The following is a 23862-nucleotide window of genomic DNA, read 5'->3' as shown; positions in this document are numbered from 1 at the left end:
TTTGAGAAATTCTTTATCTCTCCTTCTCTTCTAAATGTTATTCTTGCTGGGTAGAGCATTCTAGGTTGCAGATTTTTCCCTTTTAAGACTTTAAATATGTTTATCCACTCACTTCTAGTCTGCATTATTTCTGTAGAGAAATCAGCTTATAGCCTTATGGGTGTTCCCTTATAATTAACTCTTGTTTTTCTTTTAGTGCATTTGGGATCTTCTCTTTGTCTTTAGCTTTTGCCATTTTGATTATAATATGTCTTCATGTTGGTTTGTTTGGGTTCATCTTGTTCAGGAACTCCTGTGCTTTCTGTATCTGGATATCTGTTTCCTTCTTTAGGTTTGGAAAGTTTTCAGCCATAATTTCTTCAAACACATTTTCAATCCCCTTTTCTCTCCTCCTTCTGAAGTCCCTGTCATCATAGAAGGGCACCCTTTATGTTATCCCATGCATGCGTGCTCAGTTGCTTTAGTTGTGTCTAGCTCTTTGCAACCCAATGAACCATAGCCTGCCAGGCACCTCTGTCCATGGGATTTCCCTGCAGGAGTACTGGAGGGGGTTGCAGTGCCCTTCTTCAGGGAATTTTCCCAACCCAGGGATTGAACCCATGTTTTCAGTGTCTCCTGCATTGCAGGAGAATTTACCGCTGAGCCACCAGGGAAGCCCATGTTATCCCATAGGTATTTTATATTATTTTCACTTTTTTTTTTTCATTTGGCTTTCTGTCTACTGTGTTCTTGGAGAAGGCAATGGCAACCCACTCCAGTACTCTTGCCTGGGAAATCCCATGGACGGAGGAGTCTGGTGGGCTTCAGTCCATGGGGTTGTGAAGAGTCAGACACGACTGAGCGACTTCACTTTCACTTTTCACTTTGATGCATTGGAGAAGGAAATGGCAACCGACTCCAGTGTTCTTGCCTTGAGAATCCCAGGGACGGGAGCCTGGTGGGCTGCCGTCTGTGGGGTTGCACAGAGTCAAACACGACTGACGTGCCTTAGCTGCAGCAGCAGCTACTGTGTTCTGAAGGGTGATTTTCATTATTCTATTTTCCAGATCACTTTTTCATTTTGCTAGTCATTGCCTTTATCTTAGTTTTAGTCTTGGCAAATGAATTTTCTAATTTTCTTGCCTCCTCATAGTTTCTAGTTATTTGTTTGTTTTATAGTAATATGCATTTCTGTCGATAGCCTTTCTTAATTCCTCTGGTATCTTCATTACCTCTTTTTTGAACTTGGAGTCTATTACACTGGAGAGGTCTGTTTAATTGTTCATTTAGGGGAATTCTCTTGGTCTTTTAAGTGGTATTGGCTCCTCTGCATCTTCATTTTACATATATTTCTCTTACTCTGAGTTTAGGAGAAACTTATATACTGTGGTCTTGGAAGACTGTTTATTTGTGGGAGTGTCTCTGTGTAGCTTGTTGTAGGTTTAATGTTTTCGGTGCAAGGGCTGCTTTTATGTGGATGCCTTCCTCCTCTCCTCAGCGTGTGCCAGCTGTTATCCCCTTGATAGGGGGTGCACAGATGCTGTAACTCATGTGTTCTCCCAGGCCGATGGCGGCATTGGCTGATACCCACTCCCAGGGCCCAAGGCGGCAGCTTCTGTGCACTCGTAGGTTCCACAAAAGCAGGGGCAGTGATTGGCACCATTTCTTGGATCTCTCTTCGCCCCCAGAGCTTGCATAGGCAGTGTCCTGAAGTCTGAGACCGTGTGTGTGGGGAAGGAGGCTCTTAAAGCAGCCCTGTCTTTCCCCTTGCGTGGCCCCTACAGTGGCACCTTGCCTCTGTGGCAGGTCCAGGCTTCTTCCTCGTGCACCTTTGGTTGTGGATGTACCATAGTCCAGCCCTTCAGGCCGTCTCTGCACAGCCAACCCCAGCACTGCCCCTGAGTTTGACCTCCAAAGCCTGAGGTGCAGCACCCAGCCCCCACCTGCACTGGCAGACACATGTCTCAGACTGGGCAGGGCAGGGCAGCCACACCTACTGTCTGTGTAGGTCTCTGTTTTGCCTTCTCCAGCCAGTTGCTGCACTCTCCTTTGAGTCTCCAGAGCTCCCACTCTGTCCTGGCTGGTCTCTCTGCTGGTGCGGGGACTTCCCAGGATATTGGAGCCTTTGCTCTTTCATGGCTCCCTTCCAGGGTTGCAGGTCCTGTCCTGATTCCTTTCTCTTTCTTTTTTCCTTTTGTTTTGTCCTACCTGGTTATGTGGAAATTTTCTTCCTCTTTCAGAAGTCTTGAGTTCTTCTGCTGGTGTTCAGTAGGTGTTCTGTGAGAATTGTTCCACATGTAGACGTATTTTTGACGTATTTGTTGAAGGAGGTGAGCTCCACATCCTTCTCCTTTCCCATCTTGTTCACTGTCCAGTTTCTAGAATAGTCTTATCAGGAGCTCTAAGCTTTGTATTTTCTTAGTTTTTTTTTTTCCTTTTTACATAAGTTATAGAGTGAAATAACAACTAAATAGGCAAGATAATTGTCAGTTATTTTGAAGTGTGGACTGTGGCCCACAGTCCTAGATATGCACATATAGTCAGCCCTCTGTATCTAAGGGTTTTGCATCCGTGGATTCAACCAACAACATGTTAAAAATGTTCAGGAAAAAAAATCCAGAGGGTTCCAAAAAGTTTACGTAGTATTAGGTATTATAAGTAGTCAAGGGATGATTTAAAGTATATGGGAGGAAAAAAGATATATGGGATGATAATGCAGGTAGATTATGTGCTAGGTCACTTCAGTCATGTCCAACTCTCTGCAGCCCTATGGACTGCAGCCTGCCAGGCTCCTCTGTCCATGGGATTTTCCAGACAGGAATATTGGAGTTGGTTGCCATGCCCTTCTCCAGGGGTTCTTCTGGACCCAGGGATCGATCAGTAGGTAGATTATATGTAAACACTAAGCCATTTTATATAAGGAACTTGAGCATCTGCAGATTTTGGTATCCATGGTGGGGAGAGAGTCCTGGAGCCAGTCCTCCATGAATACTGAGGGATGAATATATATGAATATTTATGTGTGTGTGAGTATGTGTAAGTGTGTGTGAGTATGTTTAAGTGTGTGTATATATATGTATATATATATATTTTTTTTGCCCTCCCTGATTAGATGACTTTCCAGAATCTACAGGAGTAAAGCGAATTGTTCAAGCCTTGAATGCCAACGTCTGGTCCAATGTAGTGATGAAGAATGGTAAGTAACTTGGGACTAAACCTCCTAAGGACTTTTTTCCTCCTGTTCTAAGTTTTAAATTATTCAGATATATGTGGAAGCATTAGGATTACATGAAATCTGTATATTTGTTCCATTTTAAAGTCCCCAGTTGAAGGGAAGGCCAAAATAAACATTTCTAAGAATTTAAAGTATATGTTTAGTCGTTAACAAGAATTTGGAACTTACGTTTAATATGCTTGGCCTTGTCTTTGGCTTTGAGAAATAGCCCCAAAGTTGTAAAGCATGAATTCTGTCCTTAGAGAGCTCATAGTCCAGCAGAGGAATCAAAGTGTGTACTTTTAAAATGCTAGGTAACTGTGCAAGGCAGTCTTTGATGAGTACAGAATGCCTGATACAAGCAGCAGAGGCAGAGGGGCCAGAGGTGTGGCCTTTATTTATTGTGGGCCTGAGTATAGAGAGTTTCAAGACGAAAGCAGGTCTTAACAGTTGTCTTCACGGGATGGTCAAGATTTGGGTTGGTGAAGCGAGAGTGGCAAACAGTGGAGGGAGCATGTCTTCAAGAATAATGGTTGTATCTTTTAGGGTTTCTCAGAAACTCTTGCCTACCAGTTGGACCTAGCTTAGGGGAGAGAGGCCTGTATTTGAGGCAGGAGAATCTGAGCTTTTTCCTATAGGAAGTGATGAGTCATTATGAGACTACTTAACAAGTGGTGCAAAGAAGTTGGCACCTTTGAAAGGTTGATGTTGTGGTGGGTTTGGCAGCTGAAGCAGGTAGAGGTAGAGCCTGAAGTCAGGAGACCAGGCCCCCATGGCCGCAGCTCAGTAGCCACAGGGCTAGAAGCTGAATCTGAAGTGCAATTTGAAGCCAACAGGCTAGTTTGGTACACTAGCCTCTTATTGTCTGTATTAGTTTGCTCGAGGCTGCAGTAACAAAGTACAACCAGCTGGAGTCTTAGAACAACAGATATTTATTGTCTCACAGTTCTAGATGCCAGAGGTCCAAAATCAAGGTGTCAGCAGGGCTGTGTTCCCTTTGAAGGTGCCAGGGAGGTATCTGGCCCGCTGTCTCTTCTGGCTTCTGGTGGTGTAATTCCAGTCTTCACATGTATTCTCCCTGTTTGCTGGTCTCTGTCCCTGTCTTCTTTATATAAGGATAATAGTCATAATGAATTAAGAGCCCACCCTACCCCAACATGATTTCATCTTTACTAATTATATTTGCAAATAAGGTAACAATCGGAGGTATGAGAGGTTAGAACTTCACCATATAATTTGTAGCGGGGTGTAGTTCAACCTATAACATATTTCTGTAGGAATCACTGCCCGTGTAGTGTTTTTCTTTTTTGTAGCTCTTGGCTGCCCCAACAAGTATGTTATGCTATGTGAAACACTGCAGAAAAGAATGAGAAAAATCATGTTTAAGTGACCTTATCCCATATTCCCTGAAATAAAGGAAAATCGGTTTTATAAAAACAGAGATATTTCATCTCAGTTTTCTTTTGACACTTGAGAGTAAAGTGAGGAGGGGGCTTTTGAGCTTGCCTGAGATCTAATTTAAGCCATACATCATGAGAGAATTTGCTTCTGGCATAGAAAGGTATTCCTTCCTCCCCTTTCCTTCTCCTTCCTCCGTTTCACTTAATTTTTTTCTGGCGGAAAATCTAATGGGTCTATTATGTTGAATTCCAAAGATATTAGACTTTATTCTGTTGCAGAAGCAATCAAGTTAAGGCCATGATAGTTCTTAAAAAAATAGATTTCAGCCTATGTTGTCATCTCCCTGTTACCAAAACAGACTCCAGTCAAGGCTTGGTTCTCATTCATTCATTCAGCAAATCCTTCTTGAAAATTTATCATGGTGAACCATTGCTATAGACTGTCATCACTATGAAAATACACTTAAGGTACAGTACATAAACTGGATCAGTGTGGAATATAGTTACATTCGGTGGTGCTTTTTATATTCATGAGAAATATTTTCAGGAGAGCTTGTTCGGTTTCAATCACTTTTTGAAAAATCTGTCCCCAAGTTTACACATTAAATAAGTCCTGCAGGCTTCCCAGGTGGTGCTAGTGGTAAAGAACCCAGCTACCAACCAGGAGACTCAAGAGACACAGGTTCAATCCCTGGATCAGGAAGATCCCCTGGAGAAGGTCATGGCAACCCATTCCAGTATTCTTGCCTGGTGAATCCCACGGATAGAGGAGCCTGGCAGGCTACAGTCCATGGGGTTGCAAAGAGTCAGACATGACTGAAGTAACTTAGCACGCATGCACGTCTTATAATTCACATTTATAGCTATAAATTTAGAAGCTGGACTGAACACACTTTATTACTTTGGAATTATGGTCAAAGGTATTTTCTGGAAAACAAAATATGCTTTTCAGACATTAAACAATACTCTTAAGAAAACTGCAAAGCCAAGAGGCACACTGGATTTCTCACAGTCTTTGCCTTGAAGCATCATTTCTTTATTTTTTTTCTCTGCAGTAAGTGATATATTGGTTTGCTGTTAACCAAATCTCAAATATTGCTGTTAGCTTAATTCCATTTTTAAGAGGATCTTGACCTACATGGTGTGAAGGAGACTTAACTCTCTTCCTTCTCGAAGGAGCCCGAGGTATGGAAATACAGTGACATTTAGAGGCAGCCCACGTTTTAGGAGGCGTGGAGGACGTCCTTGTGTAACCCACATCTTAGATTAGAGACAGAACTCTGTGTGAGTGTGTGGTGGGGGTCATGTTCCTGTTCAGGGTTGCCCTACCTCCCGTGCTCTCTGCAGGTCCTTGCTTTGCTGGTGGGCTGAGTAAACCGAGCCTGCCTCCCAGCAGGCTGTTCTTGAATCCTGCCAGCAGGTGCTCAGGCTGCTTTGTTTATTTGCAGGTGTCCATCTTTTCTACTTCTTTTTTCTCTTTCATTTCCCCCTTTTCCTCTTTCTCTCCTTTTTTTTTTCTCTTTCTTTTAAACAATTGTGGTTAAATGTACATAGCATGAGAGTTACCATGTGAACCATTTTTAAGTATACAGTTCAGAGGCATTGAATACGTTCAGATTGTTGTGCAGCCATCGCTACTCAAAGCTTTTAAACCCCCCAAAATTTTACATCAGGAAGTTAGTTGACAAAATAAAGAAAGGTATTGGAGGTGTTCTTTTTTTGTGTCTTTCTGCTGGAAATTCAACCAAGGTTTTTTACACAGGGTTTTATTTATTTATGTATTTAAAATTTATTTATTTTAATTGGAGGCTAATTACTTTACAGTATTGTAGTGGTTTTTGCCATACATTGACATGAATCAGCCACAGGTATACATGTGTTCCCCATTCCTGAACCCCCCTCCCACCTCCCTCCCCATCCCATCCCTCTGGGTCATCCCAGAGCACCAGCCCTGAGCGCCCTGTCTCATGCATTGAACCTGGGCTGGCGATCTGTTTCACATATGATAATATACATGTTTCAATGTTATTCTCTCAGATCATCCCACCCTTGCCTTCTCCCACAGAGTCCAAAAGACTGTTCTATACATCTTTTATACAGGATTTTAGAGAACAGTAGGAGAGGTAGCATACCTAATTCATTCTAAGGCCAGGTTAAAATGATCCAAATCCCTAAAAATAGTACCAGTAAAGAAAATCATTAGAGGCCATCTCCTCTATGAACATAGATGCCATGATTTTAACCAAAATACTAGCAACCCTGGCCCGAAATACATAAAAAGAATATAACATGACCTAGTTGAGTTATTCCAAGAACCTAAGATTCTTTAATATAAGAAAAAGCTACTTAAATCACCACATGAGCAGGTTATGGGGGTATCATATCATTATGGCAGTTAATGAAAAATGCATTTAAAATTTTCAACATTTGTACAGAGGGAGGGAGGAAAGAAACTGTGAACAAATCAGAAGTGGACTCTTGTGGCAGAAATGGACAATGTGTAATATAGTATATACCACACTGAGTGTAACACAGGGAGAGGTGGAGTGGTGCCACTTCTCACTCTCAGGACACTGATGACTAGTTTTTATGTTGTTGTTTTCATTGGAAAAATTACTGGAATCACAGTTGATTCTTTGGGATTATTACCTTGCCAGGTATATAATCTCAGTTAATTATTTTGAAATATGTATTATCTATTTATTTGTCAAGCAATAATGGATCATTGAGGTTATGTCATATTGGTCTTTAATTTCGAGTCAGTAAAGTATCAGTTTGAAAACCTTTTAAAAATGCATTTTAAATGTGCTCAGCTTGGGAAAAACGTTTCCAATTCTAATAAGGACTGTGAAAATTTAGCTGTTACGGCAAATATCCCTGAAAACATACAGATCTGACTAGGGTTTCATTTCTTTGCAGTTTATTGGCCACTAGGCATTCAAAAGTCAAACACTCAATCTGAAAATCCACTTAATTAAAAACTTAGACATGAATAACTGTCTTCCTGCCTTCCACCAAAATAAAGTGAATGTGTTTTCCTCAATGGGACTTCCTGATTGAAATGAACGGCAAGCTCAATTCTTTGCTTATTGCAAGTCTGAACAACTTACCCTGCTATAGTAGGTAGCCTCGTAAGTTTTTGCCCCTAGTCTTTTCCTTAAAAGTTAATAATATAGAAGATGGTTCCTTGGGACTCTAGTTTCACCATCTTTGTGGCCTGCTGGTTTTGCAAATAAGGTTGTTATTCCTTGCCTCAACAACTTGTCTCTTGATTTATTAATCTGTCATGCCATGAGCATTATGAGCTTGGACTTGGTAAAAAGTTTTGGCCTACCAGCCTGGAACCTTGGGGCTCATAGACAGCTGGCATGGGTTGAGAAATTTTCAGGTAAGGCCCTAACAGCTCCCAGGACCACTTGTCTTGAGACTCTTCCCTTCAGAATTCCCCAAAGCAACACTGTCTGCCACAGGGCTTGGCAGTTGAAGCAAGAAACTGACATCTGGTCTGTACAATAGGGTAAATAGAAAAAGTAAAGTTAATGATAACTTAGAAGTATGAGATTAACAGATACAAACCACATAAAACAATAAGGATTTACTGTATAGCAAAGGGAGCTACATTCACTATATTATAATAGTCTATAATGGAAAATAATCTGAATATATATATATATATATGTGAAACTGAATCACTTTGCTGTACACTTGAAACTAACACAGTATTGTATATCAGTTATGTGAAGTGAAAGTTGCTCAGTCATGTCCAGCTGTTCGTGACCCATGGAGTGTATAGTCCATGGAATTCTCCAGGCCAGAAGACTGAAGTGGGTAGCCTTTCCCTTCTCCAGGGGATCTTCCCAACCCAGGGATCGGACCCAGGTCTCCCACATTGCAGGCAGATTCTTTACCAGCTGAGCCACAAGGGAAGCCCAAGAATACTGGAGTGGGTAGCCTGTCCCTTCTGCAGCAGATCTTCCCAGCCCAGGAATCAAACCGGGGTCTCCTGCATTGCAGGCAGATTCTTTACCAACTGAGCTATCAGGGAAATCAACTATACTTGAACTACTGAAAAAAAAAAAGAGGGATATATTGTGCAGCTGGAAACACACACACACATTAATGAGAAACAACCAAAGAAAAGATAAATTGAACTTCATCAAAATTAAAAAACTTTTGTAATTCAAAGTACACTTAGGAAAGTGTCCTCTGAATGGTGGAAAGTATCTGTAAACCATACATTTATCTGATAAGGATCTAGTTGTTCAGTCAGTCAGTCATGTCTGACTCTGTGACTCCATGGACTGTAGCACACCAGGCTTCCCTGCCCTTCACTATCTCCTGGAGTTTGATCAAACTCATGTCTGTTAAGTCGATGATGCCACCTAACTTATCTCATCCACTGTTGCCCCGTTCTCCTCCTGCCCTCCATCTTTCCCAACATCAGTGTCTTTTCCAGTGAGTTGGCTCTTTGCATCAGGTGACCAAAGATTTGGAGCTTCAGTATCAGTTCTTCCAGTGAATATTTACGGTTAATTTCCTTTAGGATTGACTGGTTTAATCTCCTTCCTGTCCAAGGGACTCTCAAGAGTCTTCTCCAGCACCATAGTTTAAAAGCATCAATTCTTTGGTGCTCAGCCATCTTTATGGTTCAGCTCTCACATCTCTACATGATTTCTGGAAAGACCATAGCTTTGACTATATGGACCTTTGTTGGCAAAATAATGTCTTTGCTTTTAATATGTTGTCTAGGTTTGTCATAGGTTTTCTTCCAAGGAGCAAGCACCTTTAATTTCATGGCTGCTGTCACCATCTGCCGTGATTTTGGAGCCCAAGATTCTGTTACAGTTTCCATTTTTACCTCATCTATTTGCCATGAAGTGATGGGACCAGATGCCATGATCTTAGTTTTTTGAATGTTGAGTTTTAAGCCAGCTTTTTTACCCTCCTTCACCTTCATCAAGAGGCTCTTTAGTTCCCCTTCGCTTTCTGCCATTGGGGTTGTGTCATCTGCATATCTCGAGGTTATTGATATTTCTACCAGCAGTCTTGATTCCAGCTTATGATTCATCCAACCCGGCATTTTGCGTAATGTACTCTGCATATAAGTTAAATAAACAGGTGACAGTATACAGCCTTGACATACTCCTTTCCCAATTTTGAACCAGTCCATTGTTCCATGTCTGGTTCTGACTTTTGCTTCTTGACCTGCATACAGGTTTCTCAGGAGGCAGGTAAGGTAGTCTGGTGTTCTAATCTCTTTAACAACTAATGCTGCTGCTGCTGCTGCTCCTGCTGCTGCTGCTGCTAAGTCGCTTCAGTCGTGTCCAACTCTGTACGACCCCACAGACGGCAGCCCACCAGGCTCCCCCGTCCCTGGGATTCTCCAGGCAAGAACACTGGAGTGGGTTGCCATGTCCTTCTCCAATGCATGAAAGGGAAAAGTGAAAGTGAAGTCGCTCAGTCGTGTCCGACTCTAGCGACCCCATGGACTGCAGCCTACCAGGCTCCTCTGTCCATGGGATTTTCTAGGCAAAAGTACTGGAGTGGGGTGCCATTGCCTTCTCCAAACAGCTAATGTTAGTAGTTCTCAAACTTTGCTGCATATTATAATTAGCTGGGGATAATCACCTGGAGAAGATGTTTTAAATCTCTATGCCTAGGCCTCACCCCACAACAGTTAATGCAGAATCTCCAAAAATTTTCCACAATTTGTTGTGATTCACACAGTCAAAGGCTTCAGTGTAGCCAATGAAGCAGATGTTTTTCTGGAATTCCCTTGTTTTTTCTATGGTCCAACAGATGTTAGCAATTTGACCTCTGGTTCCTCTGCCTTTTCTAAATCCACCTTGTACATCTGAAGGTTCTTGGTTCATGTATTGTTGAAGCCTGTCATGAAGGATTTTGAGCACTACCTTGCTTGCATGGTGAAATAAGTGGAACTGTGCCATTGTTTGAACATTCTTTGGCATTTCCCTTCTTTGGAATCAGAATGAAAACTGACCTTTTCCAGTCTTGTAGCCACTGCTAAGTTTTCCAAATCCAGTTTTCCTATTGAATGCAGCAGTTTAACAACATCATCTTTTAGGATTTGAAATAGCTGGGATTTGATCACCTCCACTAGCTTTGTTCATAGTAATGCTTCCTAAGACCCACTTGACTTCACACTGCAAGATGTCTAGCTCTAGGTGAGTGACCACACCATCGTGGTTTTCTGGGTCACTAAGACCTTTTTTGTACAGTTCTTCTGTGTATTCTTGCCACTTCTTCTTAATATCTTCTGCTTCTGTTAGGTCCATGGCATTTCTGTCTTTATTATGCCCATCTTTGCATGGAATGTAGTACTTAGAATGTATAAAGAAATCTCATAGCTGAATAATGAAAAGACAGTGCAATTTTTAAAATGGTGAAGGAGTTGAATAGACATTTTTCCAAAGAAGGTACACAAATGGCCAGTAAGCACATGAAAAGATGCTTACCATTATTAATCATCAGGGCAGTCACAACCACATGAGATGCAGCTTCATTCCCACCAGGTTAGCTGTGATCTAAGGAGACACTAAGAAGCGTTAGTGAGGGTGTGAAGGGATTAGAACCCTTACACACTGATGAGGAGACTGTAAAATGGGCTGTAGCCACTTTGAAACAGTAGTAGTTTCTCAGAAAAGTAAGCCATATGACCCAGCAGTTCCACTCATAGGTATTTTACCCAAGAGAATTGAAAACATATGTCCACAAAAAAACTTGTACACAGATGTTTCTAGCAGCAATATTCATAATTGCAAAAAAAAGTGGAAACAAATGCTGAATTGGAAATAACTGCTGAAAACAACATCCATATGATAGAATATTATTCAACCATAAAAAGAAATGAAGCATGGATGCATGCTACAACGTGGATGAACCTCAAAAACATCATGCTAAATGAAAAAAGCCAGACACAAAGGCCACATATTTTAACAGTTCCACTTAAGTGAAGTGTTCAGAATAGTTAAATTCATAGAGATAGAAAGTAGGTTAGTGGCTCCCAGGGGCAGGGAGGGGTGGTTTGGGGCGTGAGATTTCTTTTTTGGAGTGATGAAAGTGTTTTAGAATTATATAATGATGGTGGGTACACAACTTTGTAAACACACTAAAACCCATCAAATTCCATACTTTAAAGAAGTTGAATGTTATGTATATGTAAGCGATACCTCAGTAAGAAGGAGGAAAGGGAAGGCTGGAAGGAGAAAGGAAACAAGGAAGCAAGTCAGGAAGGAAATAGTACTGATAATGATGATGGTACTGTTAGAAGGATGTTGGTCGGAGAAGGCAGTGTGATGGTAACCGTACTAATGAGCTGCTGATATACATACATTACCTTATTTAATCACAGTATTCAAAAGAGTTAGGCTTAAAGAGGTCAAGTAATTTCCCCAAGGTCATATGTCATCAGTTCTCAAACTTGTGTGCACACTGGAATCACTTGGGGAACTTTAAAAAGTACTGATGCCTGAATCTCATTCTTGGAGATTCTGCATTAACTGTTGTGGCCTATGCATAGAGATTTAAAACATCTTCTCCAGGTAATTATCCCCAGGTAATTATAACATGCAGTAAAGTTTGAGAACCACTAATATTAGCTGTGAAATAGCAAAGCCTCTGATTTGAACTTAGATCTTTATAATTTTGAAGTCTCATGCATGTAACTGCTGTAACGTATAGCCTTATAAATTACTATATTTTAATGAAATTTTTCCAAAGAGTCTGGTGACAGTGTCCTGTCTGAACATTTCTATGTAGCTGTGTGACCTTATGTAGCTCTCATTCTGTCTAGGCTTTATTTTTAATCTGGAAAAGGAGGTTGGTCTCCATCCATGGCTCTGGCTGTACAGTGAGATCACCTGGGAAGCTTTTACGACCTGTGCTGTCTGGGTCTCACCCAGACCATTTATCTTAGAAGGGAGGGGTGGCTACAGTGTTTTTTAAGTGCCTCAGGAATTCAGATAGGCAATTTTGTTGAGAACCACTGACATAGATGATAGTCCTCTAATTCTAACTTGTAAGAGTCTGTGCTTAATCCACAGGAGTAAACTCGGCACTTTGAAAGCTATTAGCCCCTTGACTGATTTGCTTTCTCCCATTCATGAGTTGTGCAGTACTCACAGGTCACTCCTCTGACTTACAAAGCCGGAGGACAGAGACAGGACTCTGCCCAGGGTAGAGTCACCTAGAGGCAAAGGTGAGCACAGTGGGCCCTGGCCTCTGTACGTCCTTGGTACCTGTTTCTAATGTGACAAGATCTTCTTGAGACCAGGGAGAAATAACACAGCCTTTATAAGTAGCTACCTGTCTGGGGCACCGTTGAGACCTTAGGTGTGGCTAGATCATACGAGTTTGTCTTCTGTCAACCTCAGATTTCTCACTGCTTCATAATTTTAAGACCCAGTTTCAAGTGTCTGTTCATTCATTCAGAAAAATACTTTTTTTTTTTTTTTCTGGCTGGGCTGGGTCTTTATTGCTTTGCGCAGACTTTCTCTAGTTGTGGCCGGTAAGGGCTACGCTTCATTGTGCTGCACAAGCTTCTCATTGTAGCGGCTTCTCTTGTCGTAGAGCACAGTCTCTAGGCATGTGGGCTTCAGTAGTAGCTGCTCATGGACTCGAGACCGCGGGCTCAGTATCATGGTACATGGGTTTAGTTGCTCCCGGCATGTGGAATCTTCCTGGACCAGAGATCAAACCCATGTCCCCGTTATTGGCAGGCAGATTCTTATCCACTGCACCACCAGGCAAGTCCAAATAATATTTATCAAGTGGTTACTATGTGCCAGGCATTGATCTCTGTGGTTGGGATGCATCAGTGAACAAAACAGACACAAGTTTCTGTCCTTGTGGAGTTTTTGTTCTAGTGGGACACATTAGCCAGTAGACAATACACCTAATTAGTAAGTTGTACAATATACTAGAAGATGATAAGTGATAATGAAAGAAAAATACAGCAGGGTTAAGGATGTTGAGATAGTTGGGTAGATTGCAGTATTAAATAGGTGTAGGTCTTAAGGTTGATCTTCAGAGCTTGAGATCTGAGGATGGAGATGAGGTATTTGCCATGTGGTATCTGGGAGAATAGCTTAGCAGGCAGAGTGGATAGCTACAGTAGAGGCCCTGAAGAGAATCCATGCCTGATGTGTTTGAAGACTATCGAGGACTGCACTGTGGCTGAGGAGGGAGCACAGTCAGGGGATAATGAAGGGTCTCACAGGCCATGATAGTAACTTTTGTATTTGCTTAGAGGCAGCCAGGGACTTTGGCAGGTCTTTTGCTGAGTAGAAGAGTAACATGATCTGACGTGAGGTCTGAAAAGAGCACTCGGGCTGCTTTGTGAAGAGACGGTGGAGGGGAGGAGGAGCCAAGGTGATCTCATAGGAGGTGATTGCAGTATTCCAGGTGAGAGAGAGCGGTGACACAGACCAGAGTTGTAGCAATGGAAGGAGTGAGGAAAGGTCAAATTCCGGATCTGTTTTGTGGTCGTGCCAGCTTGATTTCCTGATGGTTTGGATGTGAGGGATGAGCGAGAGAGGACAGTCAAGGAGGACCCCAGGATGCAGGCCTGAGCAGTCAGAGGAAGAGGATGCCATTAGCAGCAGTAAGGAAGCTGCAGGTGAAGCCGACTTTGAGGGGCAAGGGGCATATCAGTGGTTTCCTTTTGGACGTGTTAACTTTTGAAATGGATGCTAGACTTCCAAGTGGAGATATCAAGTAGCCAGTTGGCTAGATGCATGGAGAGGCACATGCATAGCATTTAAAACCTTGAGCCTACATGAGATCGCCAGGTGAGTAAGTGTAGTAAATAAAGAGGACCAAGGACTCAGCACAGGGACATTCCAACAGGAGGAGGATGGGGAGAAGAGAAAGAACCAGCCAGGGACACAGAGAGAGTGACAGGGGCCTGGAAGCACAGTGGAGGGCTGTCAAGGTGGAGGGGGTGGTCAGCCGCGCCAGAGGCTGTTCACGGGTCAAGGAAGATGAGAACTGGACTTCAGATTTAGCAATGTGGAGATCATCAGTGGCCTTGAGAACAGTTTTGGTGAAGTAGTCTTAGGAGAGATAGGGAGGAGAGGAATTGGAAATGGTGACTGAAAACCGCTCTTGAAAATTTTTTTTTTTTTTTGCAGGAAAAAGGAACAAAGAAATAGGTGGGTGCTAGTGAGAAGGGTGTGGTTTTCTTTTATTATTTTTCTTGAGAATGAGATCAAGAGCAGCATGTTCATAGGCTGAAGGGAATGAGCTTGTAAAAGTGAGAAAACTGTTGGAGGAGGAGGAGAAGGGAGGGGTGCTAGAAGGCTGTCCTTGAGTAGGTGAGAGAGGGCGGGCTCTAGTTGGGGAGTGAAGAGGTTGGCCGTGGATGGGAGGGGAAAGTAGATCTGTGCAGAGGCAGAATGGAGTATGTGGGCACAGATGTTGCTGGGTGGGGAGATGTGGCAAGGAGATCTGTGGAAATTTCTTCTGATGGCCTCTGTTTTCTCAGTGAAGTAAGAAGCCAGGTTATCATCTGAGGACAGAAGGAGGTTGCATTAGGATTTGAGGAGAGAGAAGAAAATGTGAAAGTTATCTAGGAGAATGAGAGAGTAGATGATCCTAGGGATGTCAGATATGATGCTAAAAATAAATGACTGCCAGACAGCACGAAGGGGCCCGCTTGAAATTTGGTGTGATACGTTTAAAGTGAAGACAGGCACAGGCGGCATGAATGTGTGTGTGTGCCTGTGGGGGTGGAGGCGAGGGGTGGGTCTTTTCCCTGGCTGCCTTCAGGTACACGGGTACAGCCATGGAATCAGCCGTTTAGCTTTTACCAAGCAAGGATAATCATGGTAAGAGAGAAGAAAGGGCTTCCCTGGTAGCTCAGAGGTTAAAGCGTCTGCCTGCAATGCAGGAGACCAGGGTTCGATTCCTGAGTTGGGAAGATCCCCTGGAGAAGGAAATGGCAACCCACTCCAGTACTCTTGCCTAGAACATCCCATGGATGGAGGAGCCTGGTAGGCCCCAGTCCATGGGGTCGCAAAGAGTCGGACACTACTGAGCGACTTCACTTTACTTCACTTCATAAGAGAATGAGTATAATGATTGATCATGGAATTTAAGCTGGGTAAGAAAGGGAGAGAGAAAATCAGGGCAGAGAGGATCAGGGAAAAGGTGATAGTTTTGAGGTCCCAGTGAAGCTGAAGGATAATTGGCTTGGGCTACTATAAGGGAGTGGGGATAATAAGCTGGGAAAATAAGCAGTGACCAGCAAATGAGATGCATGAAATTGAGATGACAGAGGGGTTGTAATTGATAATAATAAGATCTTAGGCTATGACCATGGGACTCTTTGACTGAAATAGGTCAAGGACAACATCTGTAAAACGAAACGTTAATGAACCAAGAGTCAAGTTCTTAGAAGGACTATCAGTATGTATTGGAGAAAAGGACAGTGAGCCAGTAATTAAAATTGTGATGAAATAAGGGGAATGGTTGGATAATATGTTGGATGATGATAGCAAAGTATCAGATGCTTAGCCTTCAAATATAGACTGTGAGAGTATTGGTAAGGTTTTATATTCAGAGGCAGTTTTAGAAGTAATTTAATGCAGTGGGAGTGGGGGAATGTATACTGGATATGACACACATCTTCTCCAGGTGTTTGCCTGGCTCCCGTCGATAATCATTTTAACTAGTAAGCCCATGTTACCCAGTTGATTGATAGGTGACATATCTCTCGAATGCATTTAGATAGAAAACTGATAGGAACGTTTGAGCTAGTCTGTTCTATCCAGTACAGGTATGGTTTCTATAGCATCCCTGTCCGATGATTATCCACCATTTTTGGTTGAATGCTTCTAATAATAGTTACTTCAGTATTTTATGAAGCAGTATTCCTAGAAGCAGTAAATTGCATAGAAAAGTCAGAGAACAGGCCTGTTAATTCTCAGAAGATATAATATCTTAGTCTGGTAGTTTGGGGAAAGGATATTTTACTTTGTGACATAGAGCTGAGAACAGTGGTGAAAATTTTCTCTCTAATGTATTTTCTCCACATCTCCCTATTTACTGGCTTTCATTTTGATCAGTCTTCTTCCTTGTCCTCCTCGGAGGTGAAGAAAGTTCCAGTGGAAATGATTTAGCTCAGAGCTGTTGAAATGATCAAGGGGATGGGAAGAATGGAGATTGTCTAAAGTAATGAGTTTGGAAAAACCAAAACTGAGAAGGGATTTAATTGGAATATGTAGTGTAGGGTATGCCTAGGGTACATACGGACTTGATTTCCCAAAGCCTAGGAGGTAATTTGTGGAGTATATTCCACTAAGAGATGATCCAGGCAGAAAAGAGAAATGATTCTAAAAGGACTGCAGTGAATTCTTTTGAATGACAGTTGTGCCTGATTCAGGTTAGGAAGGCACTTGGCCTAAACTTTTAAGACTTTTTCCTTTGGAGAACAATCATTTACTTCCCAATATTTTTCTATGCAGTATTTTTTTCTATCAAGTCTTGTACTGGCTGTACAGATTGCATATTGTTGAACTTTATAAAATTTAATAAGGGACATCGTTTTGTTTGGTATGCTAGTGTATATGAATTAGCCAGGGGAAGCATTTAGAACATAGAATCGCTATGCATGCCTCTGGCGTGATGTGTTCCTTTCATAGATGCGGAAAAACGAGGCCCTAGGGAAGAGAGGTGACTTGCCCACATCCCCACAGTGAATCAGTAGCTAAGGTGCGACAAGAGGGCAGGTCTCCTGACCCAGGAGCGTTGTGTGTTTTTCCATTACTGTGTGTGTGTGTGTGTCTCTGTGTGTGTGTTACTTGCTCAGTCATGTCCGACTAGGTTGGGAATTCTCCAGCAAGAGTACTGGAGTGGGTTTCCACTCCCTTCCCCAGGGGATCACAGTGTGTGGATCACAGTATTGGCTGGTGAGAGAAATGAACACAGAGGAGTTAAATAATTTACCCAGGCTGCGTGGGAAATTATTGGCAGAGTCAGATGAGATCATTCCCACAGAACTCTCTCAGGCCGAGGCGTTCTGCTGCCATGAGTAAGATTTTTAATGAGACAGGCAGGAAGTAATGATCATACCTGAGTTTTTGGACCTTTTTTAGTGACTGCATTTTAAATAAATCCTTTTAAAAAGGTTGTCTGATGTGGTGTTGATACTAACTTTATCCCATTGTTCTGCACTTAATCCAAAACACTGGTAAGGCTTCTGGATAGTTACTGTAATAACTGTCTTGTTATGCCTAATGAAAGATAGTTTATTTTAAATTTTTAAATAATAATTTTAAAATTATTTCACTTCAGAGTCACCATGGATTATTCTCTTTAGTTTGAGTTAAGGTTTATTTGTACATAATAGGTGCTCTCTTATTGTAATTTGTTACTTAATTTCACATTGTAAAAGGAAACAGGTTAAATTATAGTACTGCAGTTCAGTTCAGTTCAGTCGCTCAGTCGTGTCGGACTCTTTGCAACCCCATGAATTGCAGCCGCCAGGCCTCCCTGTCCATCACCAACTCCCGGAGTTCACTCAGACTCGTGTCCATTGAGTCGGTGATGCCATCCAGCCATCTCATCCTCTGTCGTCCCCTTCTCCTCCTGTCCCCAATCCCTCCCAGCATCAGGGTCTTTTCCAATGAGTCAACTCTTCGCATGAGTTGTAGACAAATTGTTATTCTAGAGAGAGATTTATAAATCTTCTTGATATAGAGGTAAAATTTCTGGGCTAATTTATAATAACCTGGTTTCATATTCTCGGCCCTACCAATGTCTTGTTTCATAAGTGAAAGCTTCATACTTTTAAAGAAATTTTTATTCATTTTAAATTGAAGGATAATTGCTTTGCAACTGGTCGATTGTGTTGACTTCTGCCGTACATCAACATGAATCAGCCATAGGGATACATATGTCCCCTCTCTCTTGAACCTCACTCCCGCCCCTCCATCCCCGACCCCCCGCCACATTGTTACAGAGCCCCAGTTTGAGTTTCCTGAGTCATATGACAAATTCCCACTGGCTATCTGTTTTACATGGGGTAGTATATATAATTTATTTTTTATATATAAAACACAGATATGCATATAATGTATAAGCATAGATATAGTGCATCTGTGATATTAATAGTTCAGTGAGAAGGGTATATCATAATTAGGAAACAAATGTCTAGAAAGGCCCTGAGGGGGCGTGTCTTTGTACCCAGTTCCTGGCACAGAGCTCCAAATAATACAATAAATTAATATTTGGGTTTTGTCCTGGCTCCTGAAATAACTCCAGAGCAGTCAAGGTGAAAATAGTATCTTCTGTGAATTCAATAACAGACCCCTTTAAACCACACTGGAGTTTATGTTAATAGAATGACTTTTGGAAAGCCCCTGAGAATGGGAGACTGGTTATCAGGGGAACCAGCCACATGATTAGATGGTTGGAACTTTTGACCCCACCCCCAACCTCTGAGTTGGGGAGGACAGCTAGAGGTTGTTAATCACCAATGGTCAATGATTTAATCAGTCATTTACTTCCAGTCAAATTGTAAGCAATGCAATTTGGAGTTTCCATATTGGTTAACACATTGAGGTGCTGGGAGGGTGGCATGCCTGGATACCTTGCTCTATGCATCTCTTCCATCTGGGTGTTCCTGAGCTATATTCTTTTATAATGAATTGGTGATCTAGTAGGTAAACTGTTTTCCTGAGTTCTGTGAGGCATTCTAGCAAATTATCAAAGCTGAGGAGGGGTTGATGAGGAACCGAGCCCTTGGAGCAGGAAGTTCTACACTGTCTATGGAGAGTAGTGTCAGAATTGCATTAAATTGTAGGATATGTAGTTGGTGTCCTCCAAGAACTGGAGAATTGCTTGGTGTGGGGAAAAAACCACACATCTGATGTCAGAAGTGTTGGTTATAAGTAGAGAAGTAAACAAGTTTTTCCTTCAGGGGCCATGATGAAAACAGCTGAGAAACAGTGAGCTGAAGGGTCAGGTGGTACATACTAAGCTCTTAGTTCAGTTCAGTCACTCAGTCGTGCCCGACTCTTTGTGACCCCATGGACTGCAGCATGCCAGGCCTCCCTGTCCATCACCAACTCCCAGAGTTTACTCAAACTCATGTCCATTGAGTCAGTGATGCCATCCAACCATCTCATCCTCTGTTGTCCCCTTTTCTTCCCACCTTCTATCTTGCCCAGCATCGGGGTCTTTTCCAATGAGTCAGTTCTTTGCATCAGGTGGCCAAAGTATTGTAGTTTTAGCATCAGTCCTTCCAACAAATATTCAGGACTGATCTCCTTTAGGATTGGCAGATGGGATCTCCTTGCAGTCCAAGGGACTCTCAAGAGTCTTCTACAACACCACGGTTCAAAACAATCAATTCTTCGGTGCTCAGCTTTCTTTATATTCCAACTCTCAAACCCATACATGACTACTGGAAAAACCATAGCTTTGACTAGACAGACCTTTGTTGACAAAATAATGTTTCTGCTTTTTAATATGCTGTCCTTGGAGGAAATTCCCAGATGTCGCTGTGTTCACTGTAGAGAGGTCAGAGTTTCCACTGTATGCATTAAAGCCTTCAAATGGTGTGCAAATGAAATGGATAGAAATGCCTGTACACCTCAGTAGGGTTTTTTAGATGTCTGTATCTACATTAATTTGCTCACCTTGTATAATCTTCCCTGTACTGTCTTCCCGTCCATTTACTCTACCTGAAAATTGATTTAAGAAAAGGCATGTCAATAAAATCTCGGCTGCCTACTTGAGTTACCCTCAGCTCCTGTGAGAGCCAGCTTGTGGCTATGGAGACTTAGCATTTGGGGTTTTTTATAATTGGATAATGTCCTCTTGTTATGAAAGAGAAACTGATGAGGGCCAGTGCTTTATGCCAAATGTGACAGGTTTTTAAAGTTGATTCCCCTCACTCCCACCTCCCTTTTTGGTCTCCGGTGTAGCTGTCTTCACTTTCCATTTGCCTGGTGTACAAGGAGACCTAGTGACAGACACCTTTGTTATCTTTGGATGATCAAGGCGTCTTGCAACGTGAAGTGTTAGTCACTCAGTCATGTCCGACTCTGCAACCCCATGGACTATAGCCCACCAGGCTCCTCTGTCCATAGAATTCTCCAGGCAAGAATACTGAAGTGGTTGCCATTTCCTTCTCCAGAGGATCTTCCTGACCCAAGGATTGAACCTGGGTCTCCTGCATCACAGGCAGATTATTTACTCTTAAGACTTGGTTTTAAAATCCAGGAAAAGAAGATGGCTAGTAGAGGCCTACGGAGAAGGCAGTGGCACCCCACTCTAGTACTCTTGCCTGGAAAATCCCATGGACGGAGGAGCCTGGTGGGCTGCAGTCCACGGGGTCGCTAAGAGTCGGACACGACTGAGTGACTTCACTTTCACTTTTCACTTTCACGCAAAGGAGAAGGAAATGGCAACCCACTCCAGTGTTCTTGCCTGGAGAATCCCAGGGACGGGGGAGCCTGGTGGGCTGCAGTCCATGGGGTCGCACAGAGTCAGACACGACTGAAGCGACTTAGCAGCAGCAGCAGTAGAGGCCTGATGAGCTGTGTTTTGCTTCAGGTGAAGCTGTCTCTTGTTGTTTTGCATAGGAATGCACGTTGTGTGTAGTGTCCTTGGTTCGAGTGTCAGGTTAATGTTACCCCCAACCCCTGCCCCGCAGTCGCAGGCTTTGTCACCTGACCACTGGTACCACAGAGGATTTAGTTGGCTCTTGGGTGTTCAGTGGGTTTTTGTTTGTTTGTTTTTATTTTTTACAAATACTACCACTGAGGGATAGGCTAGGAGGGGAAATTCTGTGATCTTTTACTGTTCCTAATCAGTGAAGGAGGGATTAGACTAAATAAATACTACAGGGTTGTAACAGTGCTCTCCCAGTGGTAAGCAGTAATTGTGGAGATTGGATTTCAGAAGCTCTGAAAATTTACCTTCAGTTTATTATAATATTGACTATCCAGTGATACAAGTAGGTAAAGATTAAGTGGAATTTTAATGTTAGAAACAATTCTTTCGTATGGTTTTCTGTGTTTTCCCATTATAAATGAAAAGATTGGTCATCTATTAATGTATGTTCTCCAGAATGTACTTGGTAACAAGATACCATGGCAGAAATCCCAGTCCATTTTTAAGGCATCCTTTGCAGCTGATGTAGAGCAGTATCAATAACGGAGTACCAAAAGATAAGGTCTCTCTGGCTACCCGATTCCTGGGTTACTCTCCTGAGAAAGCAGACGGCTAGTACCTTTAATATAATTTTTTTCTAGAAGTTGAAAAAAATGATGATTAAATAAAAAATTGAATTTAATGTTACAGAAAACAAAATAACATCAAAGTAGTGAATGGAAGAATGGTTAATGAAGAGGATTCTAATGGGATCTGTCTCTGCCTGGTTGGTTTTGGGAAAATGGCATCATGGACTCCACTTTCCTAACCTCTAGGATAGAGTAGAATTATATCGACGTAATATTCTATGAAACTGAGTTCCTTGAGACAGGATGAGTTGTTCCTCTTTTTTTATTCCAGCACCTAATATTGTGGGACTGAAAAAAAAAATGATTTGAATAATCTGTCAGTACTGTCACTGTGAATATTGTGGTCAAAAATAAAATGTGTTATATTAATACATTGATTTTTAGGTAGAATGCATAATTTGGTGGAGAAGATTGTGTTGTAAGAGCAAAAGGGGAAGGAAGAATTGTGACAAATTAGAGAAGATAGAAGGCAGTAAATGTATGAGTAAAATAATGAGATTTTGTTTTTAAAAAATCACCCCCAAAATTGTCCATAGGCAAATAAATGATGGGAAATCTCTTCGGATGAGTCACCGTGAAGGCACTGCAGGCCTCCTTCTGTGGCCCCCTTGCAAAACATTTTTATAGTCATTCTTCGGAATTATTTTTAGAGCTGGTTATGAGCCACGTAAGAAAAGTCGTCTTTTTGTTTGTTTCATTTGCTCTCATTCATCCCCACACTTGGTTTTGAATATTTTTTTGTTTCTACTTGATTCTAAACCTTCCGTTGAGGAATTTCAAGAGTGTGCTTTAGGCTCTGGAGAAGGGACTCACGGTAGAACCACTTTTGGAATTAGTTTAAAGCTTTCCTTTACAACCTTGGAAAAAACAGTACTCATTCTGATATTTAATTTGGTTGATTAAGAATTTGTGTGTATACATAAACAGGAAGAAAAGAACAGGAGGGCATATGCTGAAGTTAACTGGCATCTTTGGTTATTTAGTTTTCTTCCTATGCTTTTCTCTATTTTACAAATTTTCTACAAAGAACATATTTTCAATCAGGAAAAAAGGCAAAAAAATATAGTGTGGTTATTTTCTGGTCACATTTATTACATGTTCAAGTTTTGGCAGAGACAGTTCTTCACTTGTGAGCATGTGTCACAAGTGTCAGAGATCGACTTTTCTGAATTCGGAGCTGGTGATGGAACCAGATTTAGTGCTTAAGCCTATTTTTCTGAAGATGTGCTGTCTTTAATAATATACTTTATAATTTTACCCTTTTTAAGCAGTAGTTTAGAAAAAGAGAATAAGTCAATTCTGATTCTTTTGTGATTTTAAGAACATGTCATTTCCATTTTTTAAAGCAGAAGTGGAATGTGAGATAAAAGTATACGCTTACTTTCCTAATACTAGGGAAATCATTTTGGATGAAGTACTGTATTTGCATAACAGTTTTTATGCAAATAATATGGTATGTTTAAAAAAATTATTAAAAAACACACCTCGTCTCTGTATAAATTGAGATATCTTAGTTGTGGTTATGGTAAATTTGATCATCTTATCACACAGGTAGAAAAAAAAATACTTTGTGGGGAGAGAAAGGGGATGTAAAGAAGACTTAAAACACAGGAAAACTTGAACTTTGTATAACGAGATGATGCCAGATAATTGGTGCTTTAAAGAAATAAAAGCTGGGGATTTCCCTGGTGGTCCAGTGGTTAAGACTGTGCTTCCAGTGCAGGAGGTGCAGGTTTGATCCCTGGGCAAGGAACTAAGATCCCACATGCCACGTGATGCAGCCAAAACAATAAAGGAAGAAAAGCTAAAATATGCACACAGAAAATATATAACATATCATCTAAGACATTTTGGGGGTGCAGTCATGGAAATTCAAATATTGTGAGCAATACACATAAATCTGAAGTAAAACCTTCTGTCATACTTGCAGCCTCTGTCTAACAGCATGTCAGGCTGTCAGCGGGTTTCTCCACATCCCCCCTGTAGGCTTAGCACTGTG

General features: G+C 41.7%; 1 protein-coding gene across 5 annotated transcripts in view; it reads left to right on the top strand.

Moving 5' to 3' along the window:
• AAGAB (alpha and gamma adaptin binding protein) overlaps window positions 1–23862 on the top strand; it is a 74101-nt gene that overhangs the window by 33383 nt on the left and 16856 nt on the right. For 3 of the 5 annotated variants that reach the window (XM_061430166.1, XM_061430165.1, XM_061430168.1), the window contains exons 5-6: window positions 3092–3175; window positions 14745–14765. In XM_061430166.1, coding sequence (XP_061286150.1) covers window positions 3092–3175; window positions 14745–14765 — 105 coding nt within the window. The remainder of the gene's footprint in view (window positions 1–3091; window positions 3176–14744; window positions 14766–23862) is intronic. The other 2 variants (XM_061430167.1, XM_061430169.1) reach the window with 1 other exon arrangement.

Source organism: Bos javanicus, chromosome 10 (assembly GCF_032452875.1).
Source record: "Bos javanicus breed banteng chromosome 10, ARS-OSU_banteng_1.0, whole genome shotgun sequence".
Lineage (NCBI taxonomy): Eukaryota > Metazoa > Chordata > Mammalia > Artiodactyla > Bovidae > Bos > Bos javanicus.
Note: the sequence above shows the minus strand (reverse complement) of the source record. Positions and strands in the feature narration are given on the sequence as shown.